Source organism: Cantharellus anzutake (genome assembly GCF_015039405.1).
Source record: "Cantharellus anzutake strain C23 chromosome Unknown EI90scaffold_5, whole genome shotgun sequence".
NCBI classification, from domain to species: Eukaryota; Fungi; Basidiomycota; class Agaricomycetes; order Cantharellales; family Hydnaceae; genus Cantharellus; species Cantharellus anzutake.
In genome coordinates, this window is record NW_024066955.1 from 69,916 (window position 1) to 87,685 (window position 17,770).

At 48.9% G+C, this 17,770-nt stretch overlaps 8 protein-coding genes across 8 annotated transcripts; 5 read left to right on the top strand and 3 right to left on the bottom strand.

Annotated features, from left to right (window-relative positions):
* Window positions 1-12: 12 nt before the first annotated feature.
* Window positions 13-927, bottom strand: EI90DRAFT_3035055 (uncharacterized protein). The gene is made up of 2 exons (XM_039058574.1): window positions 169-927; window positions 13-113 (listed from the first exon to the last, which is right to left on the bottom strand). Exon 1 carries the CDS (start codon window positions 636-638, stop codon window positions 174-176), a length of 465 nt encoding a protein of 154 aa, XP_038921640.1. The 5' UTR covers window positions 639-927; the 3' UTR covers window positions 13-113; window positions 169-173.
* A 940-nt stretch (window positions 928-1,867) lies between these two features.
* On the top strand, window positions 1,868-2,614 carry EI90DRAFT_2044736 (DASH complex subunit Dad1-domain-containing protein). Its single transcript, XM_039052470.1, has 2 exons — window positions 1,868-2,199; window positions 2,252-2,614. Exons 1-2 carry the CDS (start codon window positions 2,125-2,127, stop codon window positions 2,456-2,458), a joined length of 282 nt encoding a protein of 93 aa, XP_038921641.1. The 5' UTR covers window positions 1,868-2,124; the 3' UTR covers window positions 2,459-2,614.
* Window positions 2,458-4,123, top strand: EI90DRAFT_2044633 (uncharacterized protein). The gene is made up of 2 exons (XM_039052469.1): window positions 2,458-2,843; window positions 2,909-4,123. Exons 1-2 carry the CDS (start codon window positions 2,771-2,773, stop codon window positions 3,727-3,729), a joined length of 894 nt encoding a protein of 297 aa, XP_038921642.1. The 5' UTR covers window positions 2,458-2,770; the 3' UTR covers window positions 3,730-4,123.
* Window positions 4,124-4,240: 117 nt separating this feature from the next.
* On the top strand, window positions 4,241-5,347 carry EI90DRAFT_2044505 (uncharacterized protein). The gene is made up of 4 exons (XM_039052468.1): window positions 4,241-4,316; window positions 4,379-4,711; window positions 4,768-4,940; window positions 5,001-5,347. The coding sequence occupies exons 2-4, from the start codon at window positions 4,642-4,644 to the stop codon at window positions 5,229-5,231; spliced, it is 474 nt and encodes a 157-aa protein (XP_038921643.1). The 5' UTR covers window positions 4,241-4,316; window positions 4,379-4,641; the 3' UTR covers window positions 5,232-5,347.
* A 2,751-nt stretch (window positions 5,348-8,098) lies between these two features.
* On the top strand, window positions 8,099-8,853 carry EI90DRAFT_3035076 (uncharacterized protein). Its single transcript, XM_039058575.1, has 4 exons — window positions 8,099-8,195; window positions 8,328-8,401; window positions 8,456-8,613; window positions 8,714-8,853. Exons 2-4 carry the CDS (start codon window positions 8,329-8,331, stop codon window positions 8,738-8,740), a joined length of 258 nt encoding a protein of 85 aa, XP_038921644.1. The 5' UTR covers window positions 8,099-8,195; window position 8,328; the 3' UTR covers window positions 8,741-8,853.
* Window positions 8,854-9,593: 740 nt separating this feature from the next.
* EI90DRAFT_3035077 (uncharacterized protein) lies at window positions 9,594-11,596 on the bottom strand. The gene is made up of 5 exons (XM_039058576.1): window positions 10,864-11,596; window positions 10,686-10,782; window positions 10,380-10,501; window positions 10,052-10,310; window positions 9,594-9,977 (listed from the first exon to the last, which is right to left on the bottom strand). The coding sequence occupies exons 1-5, from the start codon at window positions 11,392-11,394 to the stop codon at window positions 9,946-9,948; spliced, it is 1,041 nt and encodes a 346-aa protein (XP_038921645.1). The 5' UTR covers window positions 11,395-11,596; the 3' UTR covers window positions 9,594-9,945.
* A 39-nt stretch (window positions 11,597-11,635) lies between these two features.
* Window positions 11,636-15,388, top strand: EI90DRAFT_3150711 (uncharacterized protein). The gene is made up of 12 exons (XM_039065679.1): window positions 11,636-11,834; window positions 11,902-12,039; window positions 12,099-12,981; window positions 13,077-13,170; window positions 13,240-13,294; window positions 13,355-13,453; window positions 13,519-13,627; window positions 13,694-14,089; window positions 14,169-14,283; window positions 14,356-14,512; window positions 14,596-14,757; window positions 14,823-15,388. The coding sequence occupies exons 1-12, from the start codon at window positions 11,742-11,744 to the stop codon at window positions 15,201-15,203; spliced, it is 2,682 nt and encodes an 893-aa protein (XP_038921646.1). The 5' UTR covers window positions 11,636-11,741; the 3' UTR covers window positions 15,204-15,388.
* EI90DRAFT_3035079 (uncharacterized protein) lies at window positions 15,330-17,554 on the bottom strand. The gene is made up of 2 exons (XM_039058577.1): window positions 17,308-17,554; window positions 15,330-17,258 (listed from the first exon to the last, which is right to left on the bottom strand). The coding sequence occupies exons 1-2, from the start codon at window positions 17,388-17,390 to the stop codon at window positions 15,512-15,514; spliced, it is 1,830 nt and encodes a 609-aa protein (XP_038921647.1). The 5' UTR covers window positions 17,391-17,554; the 3' UTR covers window positions 15,330-15,511.
* Window positions 17,555-17,770: the final 216 nt, after the last annotated feature.

Below are 17,770 nucleotides of genomic sequence, written 5' to 3' on the forward strand. Positions count from 1 at the left end.
CGCCGTGATCTTTTATCGTTTAACTTACCGGCCGATCATTTCACTCGAGCATGTCCACGGGCATGCACAACGGCGAAGTTGCTAATTGGGGTCGAAGGGCTAAAGGACCAGAGGTGCGCGATGTTGATGTAGTTCCGTATCATTTGGATTTACACAGAGCGGACCCAGAACGGCTATGAGGGTTGGCGGTTGGATGCGTGCTCAACTGCATCATACCACGTTGCACTATGTTCTTGGCATGTTTCAGTCGTTGAATCCCATCTCTCCGTCACAACCCTGACTCTGGCGCTGACACTGCATCCACCAACAGGGATTCCAACCGGAATCTCAATGCCAAATCTATAGACCAGGTATCCGGGGTAGAAAGGTATCCCAAAACGTTCCGTCACCCCCGATCGCCAGACGCAGTGATTCGGATCCAGCCTCGTGGCTATTCGTGGATAGCTGCTTCCGTCAAAATCGTGGTATTCCGTAGTTACGATCACCTCAGCTATCACCAGCCTGTCCACAGGCTTACTGTGGACAACTGATAACGCCTGGGAAGCTGGCGCGTTGACCGGGAGCATCGGTGTGTATACCCGCACTTCATTGCAGTGCTCCCGGGCGTTTTGGGGTGTGATCCTGGGATTGCAAATCATGCGATTAGGCCTAGGGATAACATCCTGAAGACTGTTGAGCTTACGATACGTTCACAGGTTTCAGGGGATTGGGACCAAGGTGTATCTCGCATTCGACGAGCTTATCCGAGTCCATGTCAAGCGAGTAGAAGCAGCGTTTTGTGTTTGTGTGTGCGTGCTGTGCGTGCGGCGTGCCAATGAAGAGTGAGCCAGTAAATCGTGGGCCTAAAGTGTTACTCTTATAGCCCAGATCAGGTCAGTTGCGGATACCGATGACCAAGCATATCAGAGATATGGGTGTTTATTTTTTTTCGGTGCTCAACAATTCAATCCCCTTTGGGTGTTGTCTAACTGAATTGACCAAAAGGAGATGAAGGGGCCGTTTGACATCAATACTATAACCTCTAAGGTGTATGCGCGCTCCGTAAGGTCGGATTTCCTTCGGAATGAAAACCTGATGGTAGATTATGCGCGAGACAACCTTGTGATGGCGCTAGTTGGAATTAAGCCGTTCGGTCACTTTTACCCTTTTGTTTTTTAACCTGCTGTGTCAATTGTAAATATCGGTAAAATAGTTATCATTGCCTTGGACTGCAACTGAAAATTTTGGACCTACAACCATGATGGCCGCTGGTAGATGCGACAAAACTCCATAGTGATCATTGACCGTTGCAAATGTGGGACATCGTGTGCACCAGGAATATAAATGAATTGCATGCTCGCATGGTGCTTTCATCTGCGCCGATCGGATGACATCAGGATTTGTATACGGCCGACAGAAATTTCGGTGGATGCCGCGAAATTGTCTGCCATGGCCACTTTCTTCAGATCAGCAAAGGCTCGCCACTGGGGGACGCAAGCGACTCCATCACATAACCTCATTGACCCCGTCAGAACATACATACCACCCAGGAAATCACAGATGTAATACACAGCATTAATGGAGGCCCCCCAGCATTGTCAGTGCCAACGTTACCCTTCAGAAATCAGGGTGATCCTTAGAAATCGATGCACCTCATGGAAGCCACACTCATCTGAGCAGATGAAGGAAAAACCCATACGGGATTCCCAGGAGGATAGCTCCGAGATTAATCTCCAGACTACAACGAACTACACAGGTGCACGCGAAAGCCATCTGCCATGTGAACGAGAGGGGCGGGGTTCCATCCAAACTCTTGCCTTATGGCCTAGCGTGCCCGCCGCCGAAGTTAGCGCAATTCAGATAAGTCAGCTTTAGGGCCGAATGGTTTGGTGCCCGAGTGCCAGTCATTCAACATCAGCAACCGGGTCTAGGCAGCTGGCACAGTTTATAGGACAATTATTTTTTGATCCGTGAAAATACCTCTATCAACACTTGGTGACATCAAAAGGGTACTCTGTAGTTGAAGTTCCAGTTCCAGCAGGCGCCCACAGGACTCCATCGAGTCATATTGATGCAAACTGGTCCGGAAGCATCCTCCAACCCACATTGATACCACGTGGAGTGGAACGCAGAATCACACCAAAGATGGCGTCGAACGAGGAGGAGGACTCTGACTTCTTTGAGAAAGAAAGAACACGTTTGATTGCCGAGATTAGTAGCGTAAGGAACCCGACCCCGCCAGAAGCGTGATTGACTTATCCGCACGTTCCAGGGATTTGAGCAACTTCTGACAGAACAGAACAAACTCAACCAGAAACTTGACCAAGTTAGAGGCGTGGGAGGGGAATTTTCGTCATTGGCAGCGTTATGGTCTAATTTGCACGAGTTGATGCGACAACAAGAATTAGATGCTCCAGTGTTAAACAAGTCAACCTCTGGAGGCTATCCCGGGTCAGGCAGCCATGTAATAGGTAGATGAGGATGTTAAGCTGCCATTCTCCCAAACGCACATAACGAGCACAAAGCGTGTAATTAGAGTCTTGTCGGACATCAAAACACAACGGCAACAGGCGGGAGTCATCTTGGCGCTTCGCTCCGACCCAACTGCCTCCTCAACCGTTTCTTTTCCCTGTCACCAAAGTATCCTTTCCCCTACGAGACCATCCCGATTCGGGCCTATTCAGGCCCTTGGTTTGATTGCGGAGGTTACGGAATAACGCGTCTGTTGGTTGACTGATTGCAGCTTCATTTGAGGACCTGATTTTTCCGACAATACTGAGGCAAATCATATATGTACGAGCCTATTGGGTCTTGCGCAATATGTGCGGACGTCTTAATGAACCCCTGTGCTTTACCTTCTTGTGGTGAGTGAGGTTCATATGTCGTTGGAGACCTCAATGGGCGTCTGGCCTCACTTTGAACATCATAGGGCATGTATTCTGCTTCGAATGTCTGAATCAGTATCTTGGGGCCGCTTCTTCTCTCAGCTCGCGACAACGACCACCAAAGGGATGTCCTATGTGCAGGAAGCCAGCTGGCCATTCCCCGCCGATAAAACTCTTCGTTGAGCCGTTGGAGAAATCACTGACAGGGCCGACTCGAAGTGCGAAAGCAGCTGTCACCACACGTTCAGAATCTAATTCCCAAGAGACAAACACAAAGTCCTGGGCTGAAGCAACCATTCCTGTACCCCTATTCGCGCTGGTTCATGTCAAGAACCTTCAGAATGACCTCGCTGCACTTCGTTCCGAATACGAACGCACTCAAGTTCAACTCCAAACGGCAGACAACCGAGTACAGGACCTCCAGGCTCGCATTGGGGAGAAGGAGATTGCAATTGATGACATCTCTCGACAAGTTCAGGTAGTTCGATGTGTTGCGCAAAGGAATGCTGCCGAAGCTTCATCGATGCGAAGCAGCCTCGAGCACAGTCAGGGCGAGCTTAGCACGACGCAACTTCAACTCGCTGAAGCGAGACTGGAGATTGAAATGTTGAGACGAATTCTAGCCACAATCCAGCATAAAAGCGCCGGCACTGATGGATGTATGTCTGAATCACTGTTGACACTACTTCCCCATATACATACTGCTGAAATTTCGTGTCCAGACATCAACACTTGGCTTGAATTTGCATCTTTGATGGGAAACACTAATACCAGAATTCAAGCGTTGGATGGCGTGTTGTACACCTCGAACGGGCCTGAACTCACGGACACAACGAGTGGCACAAATGAACAAAGTGTATCATAACCGAGCCCTCCAGGGCAACATTGCCTCCCCCCCTTCTGTTCATCACTCACAATTGTCACCAGCAGGCTGGAAGATCGCACTAACACCGCATTCTCACGAACCGCCCTTCCCACATCCCGTTGGCCTTCTTCCTTTCTTCTCGGACTGTCCTTGTACTACTGTGCTCCTGTACTTGCCGTGCCGCCTGTGTATCTCGCGCGTGTACGATAGTTCTTACCATTGGGATCGCGGTACCGCCAGCGTATGTTCGTGGCATCGCCTAGTTCAAGACCAACAGGCGATCGGAAGGACAAAAGATATTCAAGAGTCCTCTGGCCCCCGATGCCTCCACTGCTGCCACTGAGACGGGGTCAATCTATTGTTTTACCATGCTGAGTTTTCAGCGTTACCAGTGTCAACGAGGGCGTTAGAAGGGTGAGTGAGCGAATCAAAAGGAGAAACGCCAACTTCAAGCCCAGATCTGGTAATGATTAACATTACTCACAGCTGACGATAACTTATAGTCGGCATGGCCCCACAAATTCCGTAGCCGTCGAAATGACTATTTATCGTGATATCCTTTCAGGATTGGAAGCACTGGGTGTGTAGTGGGTGCATGCGTGAACTATTATGCATGATCAACTTACGACGTAGGATGGTACCTCCAAAGGTTGTGCGTCTGCAAACAAAAGGCATGGTCGCGTTTCGCCAAGCATTGCCCCGACCCGTTTCCCCGTTCGGTAGCAGCGTCTCGCGAAACCATAGCAACTTTGAAGACATTTAACTTCGACTGTCCAGCACTGGCATGTCTCCTCAGCCTCGCAGAAGCTGTGACTTCAGTGGATTGTAAGCTAGCCTCGTTCAGACACCACACTATATTCTTCAGCTCCTTGACGCGAACATTTACGAGGTTTTTACGTTCTACCTTGTGCGATGTCTCTACCATCCGGATTTTGTCGGGTGTGCCTGCGTCTTCTGGAAAATCCTCACGCTCTGTCTTGTGGTGAGCATATTCTTCCTTGATCAATGTTAGTTTGATTGCCTTGGAAATGCATGTAGGGCATTTCTTTTGTGAACATTGCTTGCCTCCGGTTACAAGCTTCGATGGTCCGGTTCCAGGAATCAGTTGTCCAATTTGTGGGGTGAGGGCAAGTGGAAATCCTCTGAAAATCACCCTCGGTATCTTCCGGAGTGATGTGGATCAGAGCGAATATTCCAACAGAGCGAGAGCTGTAAGTTTACTTTCAAGTTCACCAGGAACCAGGGAATTGAAAACTAACTCATTGTTTCAGTTCCCTAATGAAGACTCTCCGTCAACAGCGAATTACCTGCGCCTCCCTTTGGCTAATCAAGAGGAGATGAAGACACGATTACGCCAACTTAAAGAGGATGTCCAAATTTTGACGTTGATGACCGATATGGAACACTCGGGTACCAATACAGCGGCCCAGCTGCAGACAGCCCAAGAACATCTTCGCGAAATTGAAACTGGCGAAGGATCGTCGTTCGACGATGGCGATTGATAGTTGGACAATGATTCCCAACTGCTGGGAATTTATCTTGTCCATCGTATCAAACTGAACTGGACCTGATTCTCGAAGATATAGGACATTTGTGTTTGTTCTCGATTCCCCCCGTTCTATCCTGCCCCGCCACATGTTCATTTAGTTTCTGTGTTTGACTTGTCGTGTGTTCCAATGATCATTGTGGCGTCATTTTTCCCTCTAAGGTTCTCCCCCCAAGAGCCTATATCATCATTCCAGGATTCGACCCGACCATCTGCCTGGCGTCCACTGACTAGTCTTAGGCTGCATTCCCCCACATATTCGGATATTGGTCACGGAACTCAGCATGAGACTCGAGCGAGCGTGAAGTGAGCGACGCATGACGGTCCGTTCCTTGTCGCTGTTGTGCGTCTTTAGTGCCCAGATGATGTCTGGGGCAGACTCTACTGAGAGACACCCAACATTCGGAGCGATGACGTATCCCGCGAGCACTGCCCGACTCTTTTCAATCTGGCACATAATTTCCCAGTTCTCAGACCACAGAGCTAGCATCCCCTGACTGTTCAAGGGACCTTAGAAGTGGCGTCAGGGCGTACAACCATGCGACAACCGAATCAGTACGAGGATATGCAACATCACTGTTCAGATCCTACAGAAAACTCTTTCGTTTGGTCAGATGGTTTGAGACTGATAAATACCAGATTGTGTATTGGGATAGCATATAGACCGATGTCACTGTGACTATCCAACGTTTACACCAAATTTTCCAATTATCCCGCTACTCTGTATATAGCGAGTGCTGTGGATTTAGAGCCCCTGATTGAATGACACAAATGACAAGGTCCTCTGAAAATGCATTGAACGGTAACCCAGGGTCCTTAACCCCCCCTCACATATAGTGTAGCGAGCTCCCCAGTAATCACGCCTACTACTAACCCTGCTTCTTCTGTACGCTTCACTTTTCACAGCGGTCAGTACCGCTCGCAGTGAGATCTGCGTCACATTCCCATTCGTAGTAATGCCACTTTTGTACCAGAGAACGGTAAAAGAGGTTCGAAGGCTCGAGCGAACCCAACCGGGAGTTGAAGGGAGCCGCATGCTGATTACCGTAAAAAAACAGCTCAGCTAAACTCTGAGTTGTCCTCTCACAGTAATCAGCATGCGACTCCCTTCAACTCCTGGAGAGAGCAAAGTGTAAGTGATCGATCTCTGGCTTCAAGAATATTCCTCCTTTATCTCATTCTGAGTGTCTCTTAGCGATTGAAGCTAATGAGCACGAAATTCCAAATCCATCAAGGGCGGGCCTAGGGCTCTCCATTGATTGAGAGAACCACCTTGCCACCAAAACTGGTCGATCAGTTCGAAGGACTGGTGAAACGCGGTACTCCCATGAATATAAAGGCGTCCGATGGATGGCCTGAGTAATTATCAAGGGGCATAAACCGTGGGAACGTCATGTCATGTCAACAGTATCATAGTCTTCGTATTTTCAATTAGAGGTGCAAACGAGATGTCTTTGACGGGGCGTGCCCAATCACTGTATCTCACCTGCTCTGCAAAGGTTAATTTAACTGTGCTGGATCTACAACGAGCATCGCCCCCGGTCATCTCTTGGCGACGCGTGCATGCAACGAAAGGATCCGGCGAACCAGTCTTGCTACAACGGCTAAATGCTCCTATTGCAGAAGATGGGAAAAAAACGCCTACGACTTCAAACGTCCGAACAATCGAAGAAGCCAAGTCTTCAACGTGCATGCCAACGCGATGAGTTCCGGCACTCCATATCGGTTAGATCTTGTAGCCGCACTGAAACGCTGATGATTCTTCGAATGGCTTCGGTCGTTACCACGGTGGTGCTTTAGGCCGTTCAGAGGATGGGAAAACTCTGGGTGCCCTGTTTGGTACTTTATGCCTTCATGGCCGTAACTTCATTGTGAAAGCCTTCGCCCCTAGGGCCTAAAACCGTGGACAGTCCTTGGGAGTCATTTCTTCCCTTTTTGTACCCATGCATAGCACAAACCGTTTGTTGCCTGATGGAATATTTAACCCTAGCCCATCTTCGATCGCGAGAACATGAAAACCTGAGCAGCTTATGTTCAGCTGCTAACAAGTCGCGTGCGCCGCAAATACTCTCGATAATAGTTAGACGAGCTAGCTTGAAAAGACTAATAAAACCAAAAAATAATGGAGTGCACCGTGCCGTAGAGGGAGCATTACCGTGCGCTTCCACTCAGAATAAAGCGCCCGCTACTTTTCAACTGACTTGTGCACGGTACGCCCGAAGCAGCTCTGGCAGAGCACGCTACCACGTAGATACTAAGATAGCGGTGAGTATTTTCCCCTCAGGGCCCCAGCTAAGCCATATCACAGGTTCGGACATGCAGATCTAGCCAGACAAAGAGAGCTGTCGGAAAAGGACCCTCCTATTCATGGCTCCTCTTGTGGCAGCGTAGGTAGGCCTCTATTACATAAGTAACAAAGGAATGATTGACTACCACGCTTTTTTAGCTTTGCGCCCTTGTGTCTTGGTGGCATATTTTAGGCACTCTTGCAACTGATGTTCATCTTTCTCGAATTGGCACCCCATTGCTCGGAGCATATAGTTTCTCTTGAAAGCCGAGGGAGACCCTAGGAATGGCATTAGAATGCGTTATGCAACGATGGAAACAGAGACATAGGCGTCAACTTTGCGATTACCTAAAATGGGTTAATTTTTATTACTTGATTCCCCGAGCACCAACATTGAGCAGTGCCTGCGTGGCAGCTCATACGCAACGTGTGGCATTTTTCTTTTCTTTTCAGTTGGTGAAGGACCTTGGAGTCGGTGGCATTGAAAGTTATCGTGAAGCGATGGAAACAAGCTCGAGGGCACGCATATATAATTTCGGATAGTCTGACCTCAGTGCACCTTCTTCACCGCGAAGTGGTGAAATCCTCATCGCGCGAAGTAGGTGTGTACCAAGCACAGAGCACTCAACGATCGTAGGTCCCTTTTCAACCACACTCGACGTATCGGAGCAAAGTTGACACCAGACTGGGCTTTCGATGCATCGACATTCCGTATGCGCGATATTCGACTTGTTGATACCAACCAATTCCGAACCTCGACCAAAGTATGAATAAAGAAGACCAGCTGGTTTGCAGTTGGTGCTGGAGGCCCGGGGGAGACCTGTACCTGGCTCGTTGTGGTGAGTACCCATACTGCTTAAGGTTTTTTTCTCAAGAGTTTAAAATGTGTCTAGGACATGTGCTCTGTGGGGAATGCCTCGATAACTGCCGATTGGATCCTGATGCGAGCATGAATTGCCCTTGCGGAAAGGTGGCACTGGCAAAGGATTTCTTGCGACTTCGATTCGATGATATCGGTGGCTATCGAAATACCGAAGCTGATAATGCGACAGTAAGTTTTTCGTAGTCCGGAGTGTTTCGACACTCAGCTCTGATGACCTTACTGAGCACTCTTTGGCAAACTTCCCCCCCCCCTCCGTATTGGAAAACAGCGCTCATTTCCAGGTGCCCGGAACTGAACAAGTACTCAAGAAGTTTTGCTATATAATTATCATTGCAGTCTTGAGTGCTTTGTTAAGCAGGCTTGGACATTGGTGGGCCTAAGCTGTAGCTCATTTTTTTCCCTTATCTTAATTTTTCTGTCTCCATGGACATACCGGTTCCCGGAACTGGACAATTGCCAGTGGCGGTGCAAGAACTCAAGGACCTTGCTACATGATTATCATGACAGTTTTGAAATTTTTTTTAAGTAGGCTTAGACATTTGTTGCCCTAAGCTAGCTTATTTCTTTCCCTGTATCCAGTTCATTGGTATCGTGTCGAAATTTGATTTCCAATGACCCTTGTTCATCGCATGAAATCGCGAAAGTGTCCGGACGGTTTCGGCCCGGACAGGCTTGTGCAAACTGAAGAGAAGATTCAATCCAGACGCGCCACCCTGGAAGTTCCATGAGTTGTTGGATGCCGGCAGTGTCACCACCTGCATTTTTAGTGGTAGCTACGGGAATACTTGATGGACCATCGATGTTGGCGCGGTACAGCGGATTGCGCGGACAGCCAGAATTTCAGAACACAACAGTGGGAGCCGAGACGCCGTTCAGTGGAAAGCGTCTAGCTCGTGCAGTGGGAGTTGTCTACCAGGAGGATGTCAAGAAGCCTTTGAGTGCCTTTTCTCCGCGATCCGACTACACTTAGTAGTAGCACGACCGCGGTGCGCGCAGAGGTGATGAGTTGAGCCAGACAAAAGAGACGAATTAAAATGGCAGGGCTGGGCCGTCGGATATCTAACTCCCCACTTACAACAGTGACCACCGCTCAAGTGCACCAGCGTTATATACATCATGCCCGTGGCCGCTCATCTCAGGCCGGCGTACCGACAATAGAGCAGACTGATATACCCTGTTTCATAGTAATTACACCCGACCCGCCGAACCTAGCTATTCGACAAGATCTGGGCAGTACATTAAGCAAGGGAAACACATCAGTACTCGTGACAACAGTTGGCTATCCTCTGAAATCGAGAATAAAGAGGATAGAGGAATATTAAGATGGTTTAGATAAATATTCGTGTAAGATAGATGGGTGGGGATTTGGGGTATGTCCGAAGCCTTCACCTATAATAGGGGGTGATGGCTTCAGGTGCACGTATACAAGAAGGAATCAATGGGTATCGGGACTAAAGATGGGAAAAGAAGAGTACACTGAATTGTGTCTCATCCTTCTCTTTACCAACACAATTTTGAGTGTTCACCAGAGCCTATAGAACAAGGACGTAACATCAACTGCTCGTCTCCGACATCGTCTTCCAAACCTTGAATCATCGCAACTTACCAAGCGTAGCCAACTGAGCAGCCCTCTCCCTGTCATCCGTTCTCTTCTGCTCCGTGGCCCTCAAAACCTGCAGATTCTTCTCTTTCACTTCCTCAGTCGTTTGTTTTGCATATTTTCTAGCATTTTCCAACCGTTCAACATTAGATCGCAGCTCGACTTGAGCCTTTTCGTACTGCGCTTTGATTTTTGCGAATTCAGCGGCTGTTCTTTGCTCGATGGCCACCGCTCTTGTGTGTTGCGACAAGGCTTTGGATTCTTCCTAGCGTTCCAATTAGTAGGAAGTGGAATCAGTGCGAACGATTAGGAAGGGGAAGAAGAATGGCTATACCGTAACAGCGGATTTTTGAACTGATTGGAGTTTCTTTAATTCGTCGATGGCCGTCTGGAGCGCCCGATCCTGGGCTTTCGCTTCGGCTTTGATGATCTTGGCCATTTGCTTGTTGTTTTTCCCTGTGAACGTGTGAAGTAAGTAATCAAATTGATGTGAAACCAAGACCGAAGGGCGCATAATGAAAGTTGGTCAGGAGTCACGCTGACTGCCGTGAGGGCAAGCATGACGAATGGATTTGAAATGTGGGTCCGATGCATGTCCCATGATGAAATGTGGTGGAGCGAAATGAGGCATGAAACTTACCCTCGGCTTTGAGAATTTTGGATTTGGTCTTTTCGTCAAGCTGGGCCTCGGCTGTAGCGGCACGTTCGTGCAACGTTCCAGTTCGCTCTGGGTGACGCTGTTGTGCAATAAACAATGTGCCAGTGGTTATTAAAGCCGGCCGGGATCTGATATAAGGAATAATTATAATTGTACCCACAGTAGTAGCAGCCCCATCGGCAAATGCACCAGTTGCGTGCCTCGACAAGTCTGCTTCGGGTTCAACAACAATAGGTTTGCTCTCATCCACATTTTCAGGATAGGCGGAGAGTCCCTTCGCACTGCTTGTCGGGGATGTGGGAGAGGAAGTGTTAGCTGGTGGCTGAGCGGCCACATCAGTGGTAGCGGCAGCGGCGTTCGCAGGGGACTTCTCAACGAGAGATTCATCAGTGCTAGATGGAAGGGTTGGCGACGCTTTTACGTCCTCTGGAGGAGGAGAAGCAGGCATGGTCTCCGAGGGAGCAGCCGTCGAGGTTACATCCAAGATAAGAGCCTTCCCTTCATACTTTGGACTTGGGCCGTCTTGGGCGTGAATGACGGGGAGTTGTTGAGTCGAAGCCATTGCAGTGGGTGTCTCGTATGTGGAGAAGTACGCTGAGGTCCCTGTGTATGTGCGTGCGATGGAGAATCCCCCTGGTGTATTTGGACGAGCAGTGGAGGGGGTTGGAGGGAGGTCGTCTTGAACTTGCATCAGATGACGAGAGTGGAGTCGATTTTATAGGTGGTTTAATGAGGGTAAAAAGCGGAGAAATACGCGACTCAGAATACGATTGAAACGTTAAGAATGCGACAACAGAAGCTATATGTATTGAAGGGAACAGTGGAAAAACAAAACCAACCGACACCGCTCGATTGAGGTCAAACCGCACTGCCACCGAAAAACTCAATTCATCAGAGAGACGTCATTTGTCTCGACAGTTTCGGTCAAGTGACTCAGTTTGTGACACGCGGAGCGCGTCAGTCACAAAAGCGCGTCTTAGACTGAGATCATCCTTTCTCACATGTTCATCCATTCGTTTTCGTCCTTACGTCTCAGCCATGACAACTCAAGATGATGAACCAATCAAGAAAGCGCCAAAGCCAATTCGGCGCTTGGAACAGTCGCTTATAAACAGGATTGCTGCTGGTGAAGTGAGTTATTGGAAAGAAGAAAGATTTCAATAGTACATTGCCATTCCAACACACGTTGTGTGCTTAGATTATTCAGCGCCCTTCATCAGCTCTCAAGGAACTCATCGAGAACGCGCTCGATGCTGGCGCGAAGCAGATACGCGTAACTGTCAAAGAAGGTGGTCTAAAACTTGTACAAATTCAGGACGACGGCTGTGGCATTCGAGTTGAGCCTGCTTGGTTGCTTTCTCGCTGACTTATGTCAAATAGTAACACCTAAGTTAGAAAGCAGATCTCCCAATCCTCTGTGAACGCTACACAACATCCAAAATTTCTAAATTTTCCGATTTAGCTTCCATTCATACATATGGATTTCGTGGAGAAGCACTGGCCTCGATATCGCATGTTGCTCACTTGACGGTGACGACGAAAACAGAACTAGATCCCTGCGCATGGAGAGTTTCGTATAGCGATGGTCGTCCAGTATCAAGTTCGCCCTCTTCTTCTCAACCTCGTTCTTCTCAACTTCCTTCCGCTTCCTCTTCGTCGTCTTCACAGCCTGCACCATCCCAAGAAGACATAATAAATAATACAAACATCATAAAACCCTACGCCGGAACGAATGGTACGACTCTAACGGTCGAAGACCTCTTTTACAATACTCCCACTCGATTATCAGCTTTACGCTCCTCATCCTCTTCCGTTTCTGAAGAGTATGGAAGGATATTGGATGTTGTAATGAGGTATGCAGTTCATAATCCGAATGTTGGGTTCAGTTGCAAAAAAGGTGCAGGCGGAGTAGGGAGTGTGCCGGATATTAGTACGCCAGGGGAAGGTACGAGTGGGAGTGGAAGAAGTGCCAGTGTCGAGGGTGCGATCAAGTTGGTTTATGGAGGGAATGTGGGGAGGGAGTTGATGCATGTTAAGACGTCTTCTGAGGATGGAGACAAGTCTTCGAGGAAGAGAAAGAGGAGTGGCGATGCCGGTGGTGATGAGGAGGACGGGGATGGAGGCGAGGAAGAGGAAGGAGAAGATGATATGATGAGGGACACTGGAGACGAAGATGACCTTCCACCTCTTAAAAGCCGGACAACCTGGTCCGCCGAAATTTACGCAACAAGCGTCAACTATCATTCCAAAAAGATAACCTTTCTCTTATTCATTAATCGTACGTACAAGCTTCCCCCAGCTGCGAAAGGCGGACGAATAACCTGATGAACGGTTAACTTTTATTATTTTGGTGTCTCGTCTGGTGATACATAGATCGCTTGGTAGAGTCGACACGTATCAAGCGAGCTGTTGAAGCTGTTTATGCATCCATACTCCCGAAGGGGTCATATCCGTTTGTCTACCTGAGGTAAGGTTGTCTCTATATCCTTTAACAGCCCCTTCAATTCTGCATCATCTGAATTTTTCTTGGATACAGTCTGGAAATTGACCCAGCAAGTGTGGACGTGAACGTTCACCCAACAAAACGAGAGGTTTGTTCATAGTCATATGAGATTTCGCTTTAGTCGATGTATTCATGACAAACCATTTAGGTCCATTTCTTAGATGAGGATAAGATTACAGAAGCAGTGATGGATAAAATTCAAGCAGCGCTCACCGTAAGAAATGATTCTAGGACGTTCGAGTATCAGGTGCGAGTACTTCAATATCGCTCACGAACGTTATGGGTTGAGATATGGGTACATCGATTTGATAGACCCTCCTTACAAGAGGAGGAAGCAATGTGGATGGAGTCCAACAACTTCAGCTTCGTGATCGTGGTCCAAAATTCCGCATACAGGATGAGGAAGAGCAACGAGAACAAAGTAAAGTCCACCGGTAGAATACGACGGTCCTTGCTTCTTTAACACTATCAACAACGACCTACTTAGTATCCTCGCCCTTGAAGACTCCCGCTTCAAAACCGTACCCACATCATAAAGTCCGAGGCGTTACAGCTCAAGATCGCACTTTGGATTCCATGTTCCTCCCAACTTCCCATCCCTCGCATCAATCCCAGGCTCCAGCTAAACCCACTCCTTCATCTTCATCATCCGCCGCTGTCGCCTCAAGTCAGAGCAAAGGCACTCCTCGGGATATCGACGCGGATTCATCAGAGGAAGATGATAACGAAGATCCACTTCTGGAGGACGTAGTGACTCAAACTCAGAATACAACTAGAGGAAGGACTGGGAAGGAACGAGAAATGGTGAGGATCCAAGATTCGAAGTGTTTCCTGCAGAGCGTCATGGAGATGAGGGCAGAGATTAAGAAGGCAGGACATGAACGTAGGTTATTCTCTTTCTGTCCCTTTATATCGTATCAGCTCACCAGTCTGTGGAACGGGACGGCGAATTAACTTGATAGGTCTACATGATATATTATCCAATCACACGCCGGTCGGTATCGTAGATTTGGAACGATGTCTCGCTCTCATTCAGCACACAACGAATTTATACATGATCGATTATGGGGCCTTGTCGTGAGTTGAAAAAAATCGACAACTCCGTCCCTGACCAACTAGCTGATATCATGTTGCTCATACGATCGACAGAGAAGAATTGTTCTATCAACTTGGCGTACGCCAATTCGGGGACTTTGGAAAGCTACTCCTCGAACCACCTCCAGAAGTTCAGACGCTCATTCAGCTTGCTGTTGATTGCGAGACCACAGTCGAGAAAAGTGGAATGACAAAAGAACAAGTTGTTCAGGTCCGTTGCTTTCGATTGCATCACCCCCATACTTCGATTGTCTAACGTTCTCTGATATTTCAACGAAAAAAAAAAAACCTTAGGCCATCGTTGGACTTTTGATGGATCAGCGAGAAATGCTCCAAGAATATTTCTCGCTTATCATCAATGAGAAAGGATTGTTGGAGAGTATACCCATGTTACTGAAAGATTACACTCCCAATTTGGACCGTTTACCTTCCTTTTTGATGCGACTCGGTCCACAGGTATGCCTGCTTCTGCTCATTCATTATGACTCTCTCACTGATTGGTAACTCCCCCCTTCCAATAGGTAAATTGGACGTCCGAAAAGGACTGCTTCGAGACTTTCCTCCGCGAACTGGCGTTCTTCTATTCGGCGGGTTTCGCCCCTCCCCCTCCAGCTTCTTCCTCTCCATCATCAGCCGATAATATGGACGTGGATGGCGGTCATGGGGACGGTGAAAGCGATGATCTGATGCAGGAAGAAAAGGCGGAACGATGGCAGATTGAACATGTTTTGATGCCCGCGATCAGGGATTATCTGGTTCCGCCAAAGGGCTTACTGGGTTCGGTGGGACCACAGGGTGTGAAAGGGAAAGGGAAAGGGAAAGTGGGTGACGTTCAAAGTGGGAGCGCGGTGGTTCAGGTGGCCAGTTTGCCTGACCTCTACCGGGTATTTGAGAGATGTTAATATTGAAGATTGATTGTTGCCTTCATCCGAATGAAGCGTCATCTCGCTAGAACATGAAACACAGCATATGTAGATGGAATATTGCAGCTGCGTGATACCTGGTGTTTGGTGGAACCTTCGGTAGCTTGGGACTGCCAGTGATACTTGGTATTAAATCGGCTATTGGTGTGATGGAATAATGGTATACATTGGTATGCGTATATTGTGTCAATGCGCCCACGCAGGCGAGCAATGGAAGAGATCTGGAAAACGAGTGAAACTATCATAAAGGGGATACCGAAATAATAGGACGCGCATGTAAATGAAAATTATATACGAGACACAGTCGACCCTTTCTTCCCTCGCACACGTTCAGGTTTCGGCGAAATGGCGCCTGGGTGCCCAATCTTACTGGCGACATTCTTGAACCATCCAGATCCGGATGCAGAAGAGGATTGTATACTGCTTGACTGGCTTCCTTCTTGTTGATGCGGAAGGATATGTGGTGTGCGTTTTCGCAGTTTGCTCATGGACGACGTCGGGTGGATGCTATCCGAAGGTGCCGCTTCGCCGAGGGCCAGTAGGTTCACTTTCGATCCTCCAAGGGTTTCATTATCGCTTATGAGATCCCAGTCTTCCCGAGTGGGGCTGGAGGATGGGACTTGGAGGGATAGATGCAAATTGTCAATAGAAGATGTGCTGGCCGTTCGCTTAGCCAATATGGTCCTGTTTAGATCTGCCGAAGCAAGACGATGGTGATGTAGGGGATGTGCAATGTGATCCAGCATTTCGTCGACCCATGATGGCAGCCTGTGCTCGCCGTTTGGTTCACCGCGAAGTTGTGACTGCGGTGGTAGCGGTGGTGGCGCAGAATGAGGAGTGGGGGGTATGGTGGGATACTTCACACTCAACGAGTGATTTGGAGCAAGAGGCCCAGAATTTCTTACCTCTGAAAGGGGGGATGGACGAGGAGCATAGAAAGCAGCGAGCCGCTTGTTCACTGCTACCCTGTCTTGAACGAACGTCGTGTCTGTGACAGGAACGGACAGTCGCTTTTTGCTTGTATTTTTCCATCGATTTACTGTTGACGGTGGAACGCTGAGCCCACGGCCTGCAGCCCTGGCGTTCTCGTCCGAAGGTGGTCGAGGAAGTGAGGAAGCCAGGTTGTGTAGAGTAAGAAGCTTGGGAAGTGGGGGTTTGGTAGGAGCGTAGGGGCTTCTACGCGTGCGATTTAGCTTAATGAGTGTGGATTGCACCGTTGCCGCGTGCTCGTTGCTGTGATTTTGAGGCAACGACGTGCCTGTTGGGCGTGGCTGTGGTCGCGAAGTTCGGGTAGTGATCTCTAAAAACACTTGAGCTCTACTTATGGTTGCCCGAAGAGCCCTTTCCGCGTCTTGAGGAGATGTACTGGACTTGGACTCCCTAGCCCGGTTCGCTTCCAGGATCCTCGCACGCGATTGCACCTTCCCACGCACCTGCATTAGGTTGCCCTTAGAGGCGGCTTCATGTGCAATGCTGCATTCGAGTTTCTCTCGAAGCTCCCGTACAGCCTCTTTCTCCCTCTCGAATAAGGAGAGGGAGACAGAGTCAGTGCCGATGACGCCTTCCCGATCCTTCACCAATGCCTCGGCAGCAAGCGCTTTGACTTTCCAGTCAGCAAGTCTAGTTTCTAGTACATTTATTTGGACGAGAAGCTGTGTGTTGACTTTCTGGGTTGCACGAATCTGAGCGGCAAGATCGACAATAGCGTGTTCGGGACGGTTATAATGAGGTGTCGGTATAAGGTGATGCGGTCGAGGACTGGGTATTCGATAGGTGGTGGGAACGGAATGATCGGGAAGGGGTTGGAGTGCTTGAGGCGTTGTCGGAAGGGTATTCGAAATTGGAGAGGCGGTCAGGTCAGAGGTGGCGGCGCCAATTTGAGTTGGAGTGTGCAACAGAAGAGAGGACGCGTAAGAAAGATCACGAGGCTGTTCTTCATGAAGTTGAGCAAGCTGGGGATATTTCTGCAACACAAGGTAACGCCTCGCAGCAGCTTGGACTTTTTCAATTGACTTGAATGCACGACGGGCGGCACTGACTAGCGTGTTAGGTTTGAGTATTAAGTACCCCCCAAAATACTCACATGCCACGCAATGGTCCCGCGGGGTGTGCTGCCGCCTCTAGGACCTCTGTGCTTTCAACGACGCCATACAAGGGCTTGGGCATATTTTATTACCCGATGTGTTTGCCCGGAACGATGAGCCACGTCGGTGCCTCCGAATTGTGACCCAGAGGACAAGCCAATGCGAGTATAAAAGCCCTGGGGCGAGAGGGCGTGGCGGCCGCGAACTCGAATTTTAAGCTGTGCGTCTTAGCCGGACGCTGGCAGGGACCAACTTTGCTTCCGAAGACACGCGTTCAGGGCGCGATTCCAGCTGCGATCCAGTACTCACAAAGTTAGAATTGAAATGCAGACACCCAATGACAAAAACGAGCCTCGCACTGACAGCGTTAGCACTACGGGATCGTCTGCCCAAACCACAAATGTTACGGCCACGAACCCAACAGATGTTGCGGCCGATCTGGTGAAAGTGTACTCACCTCCA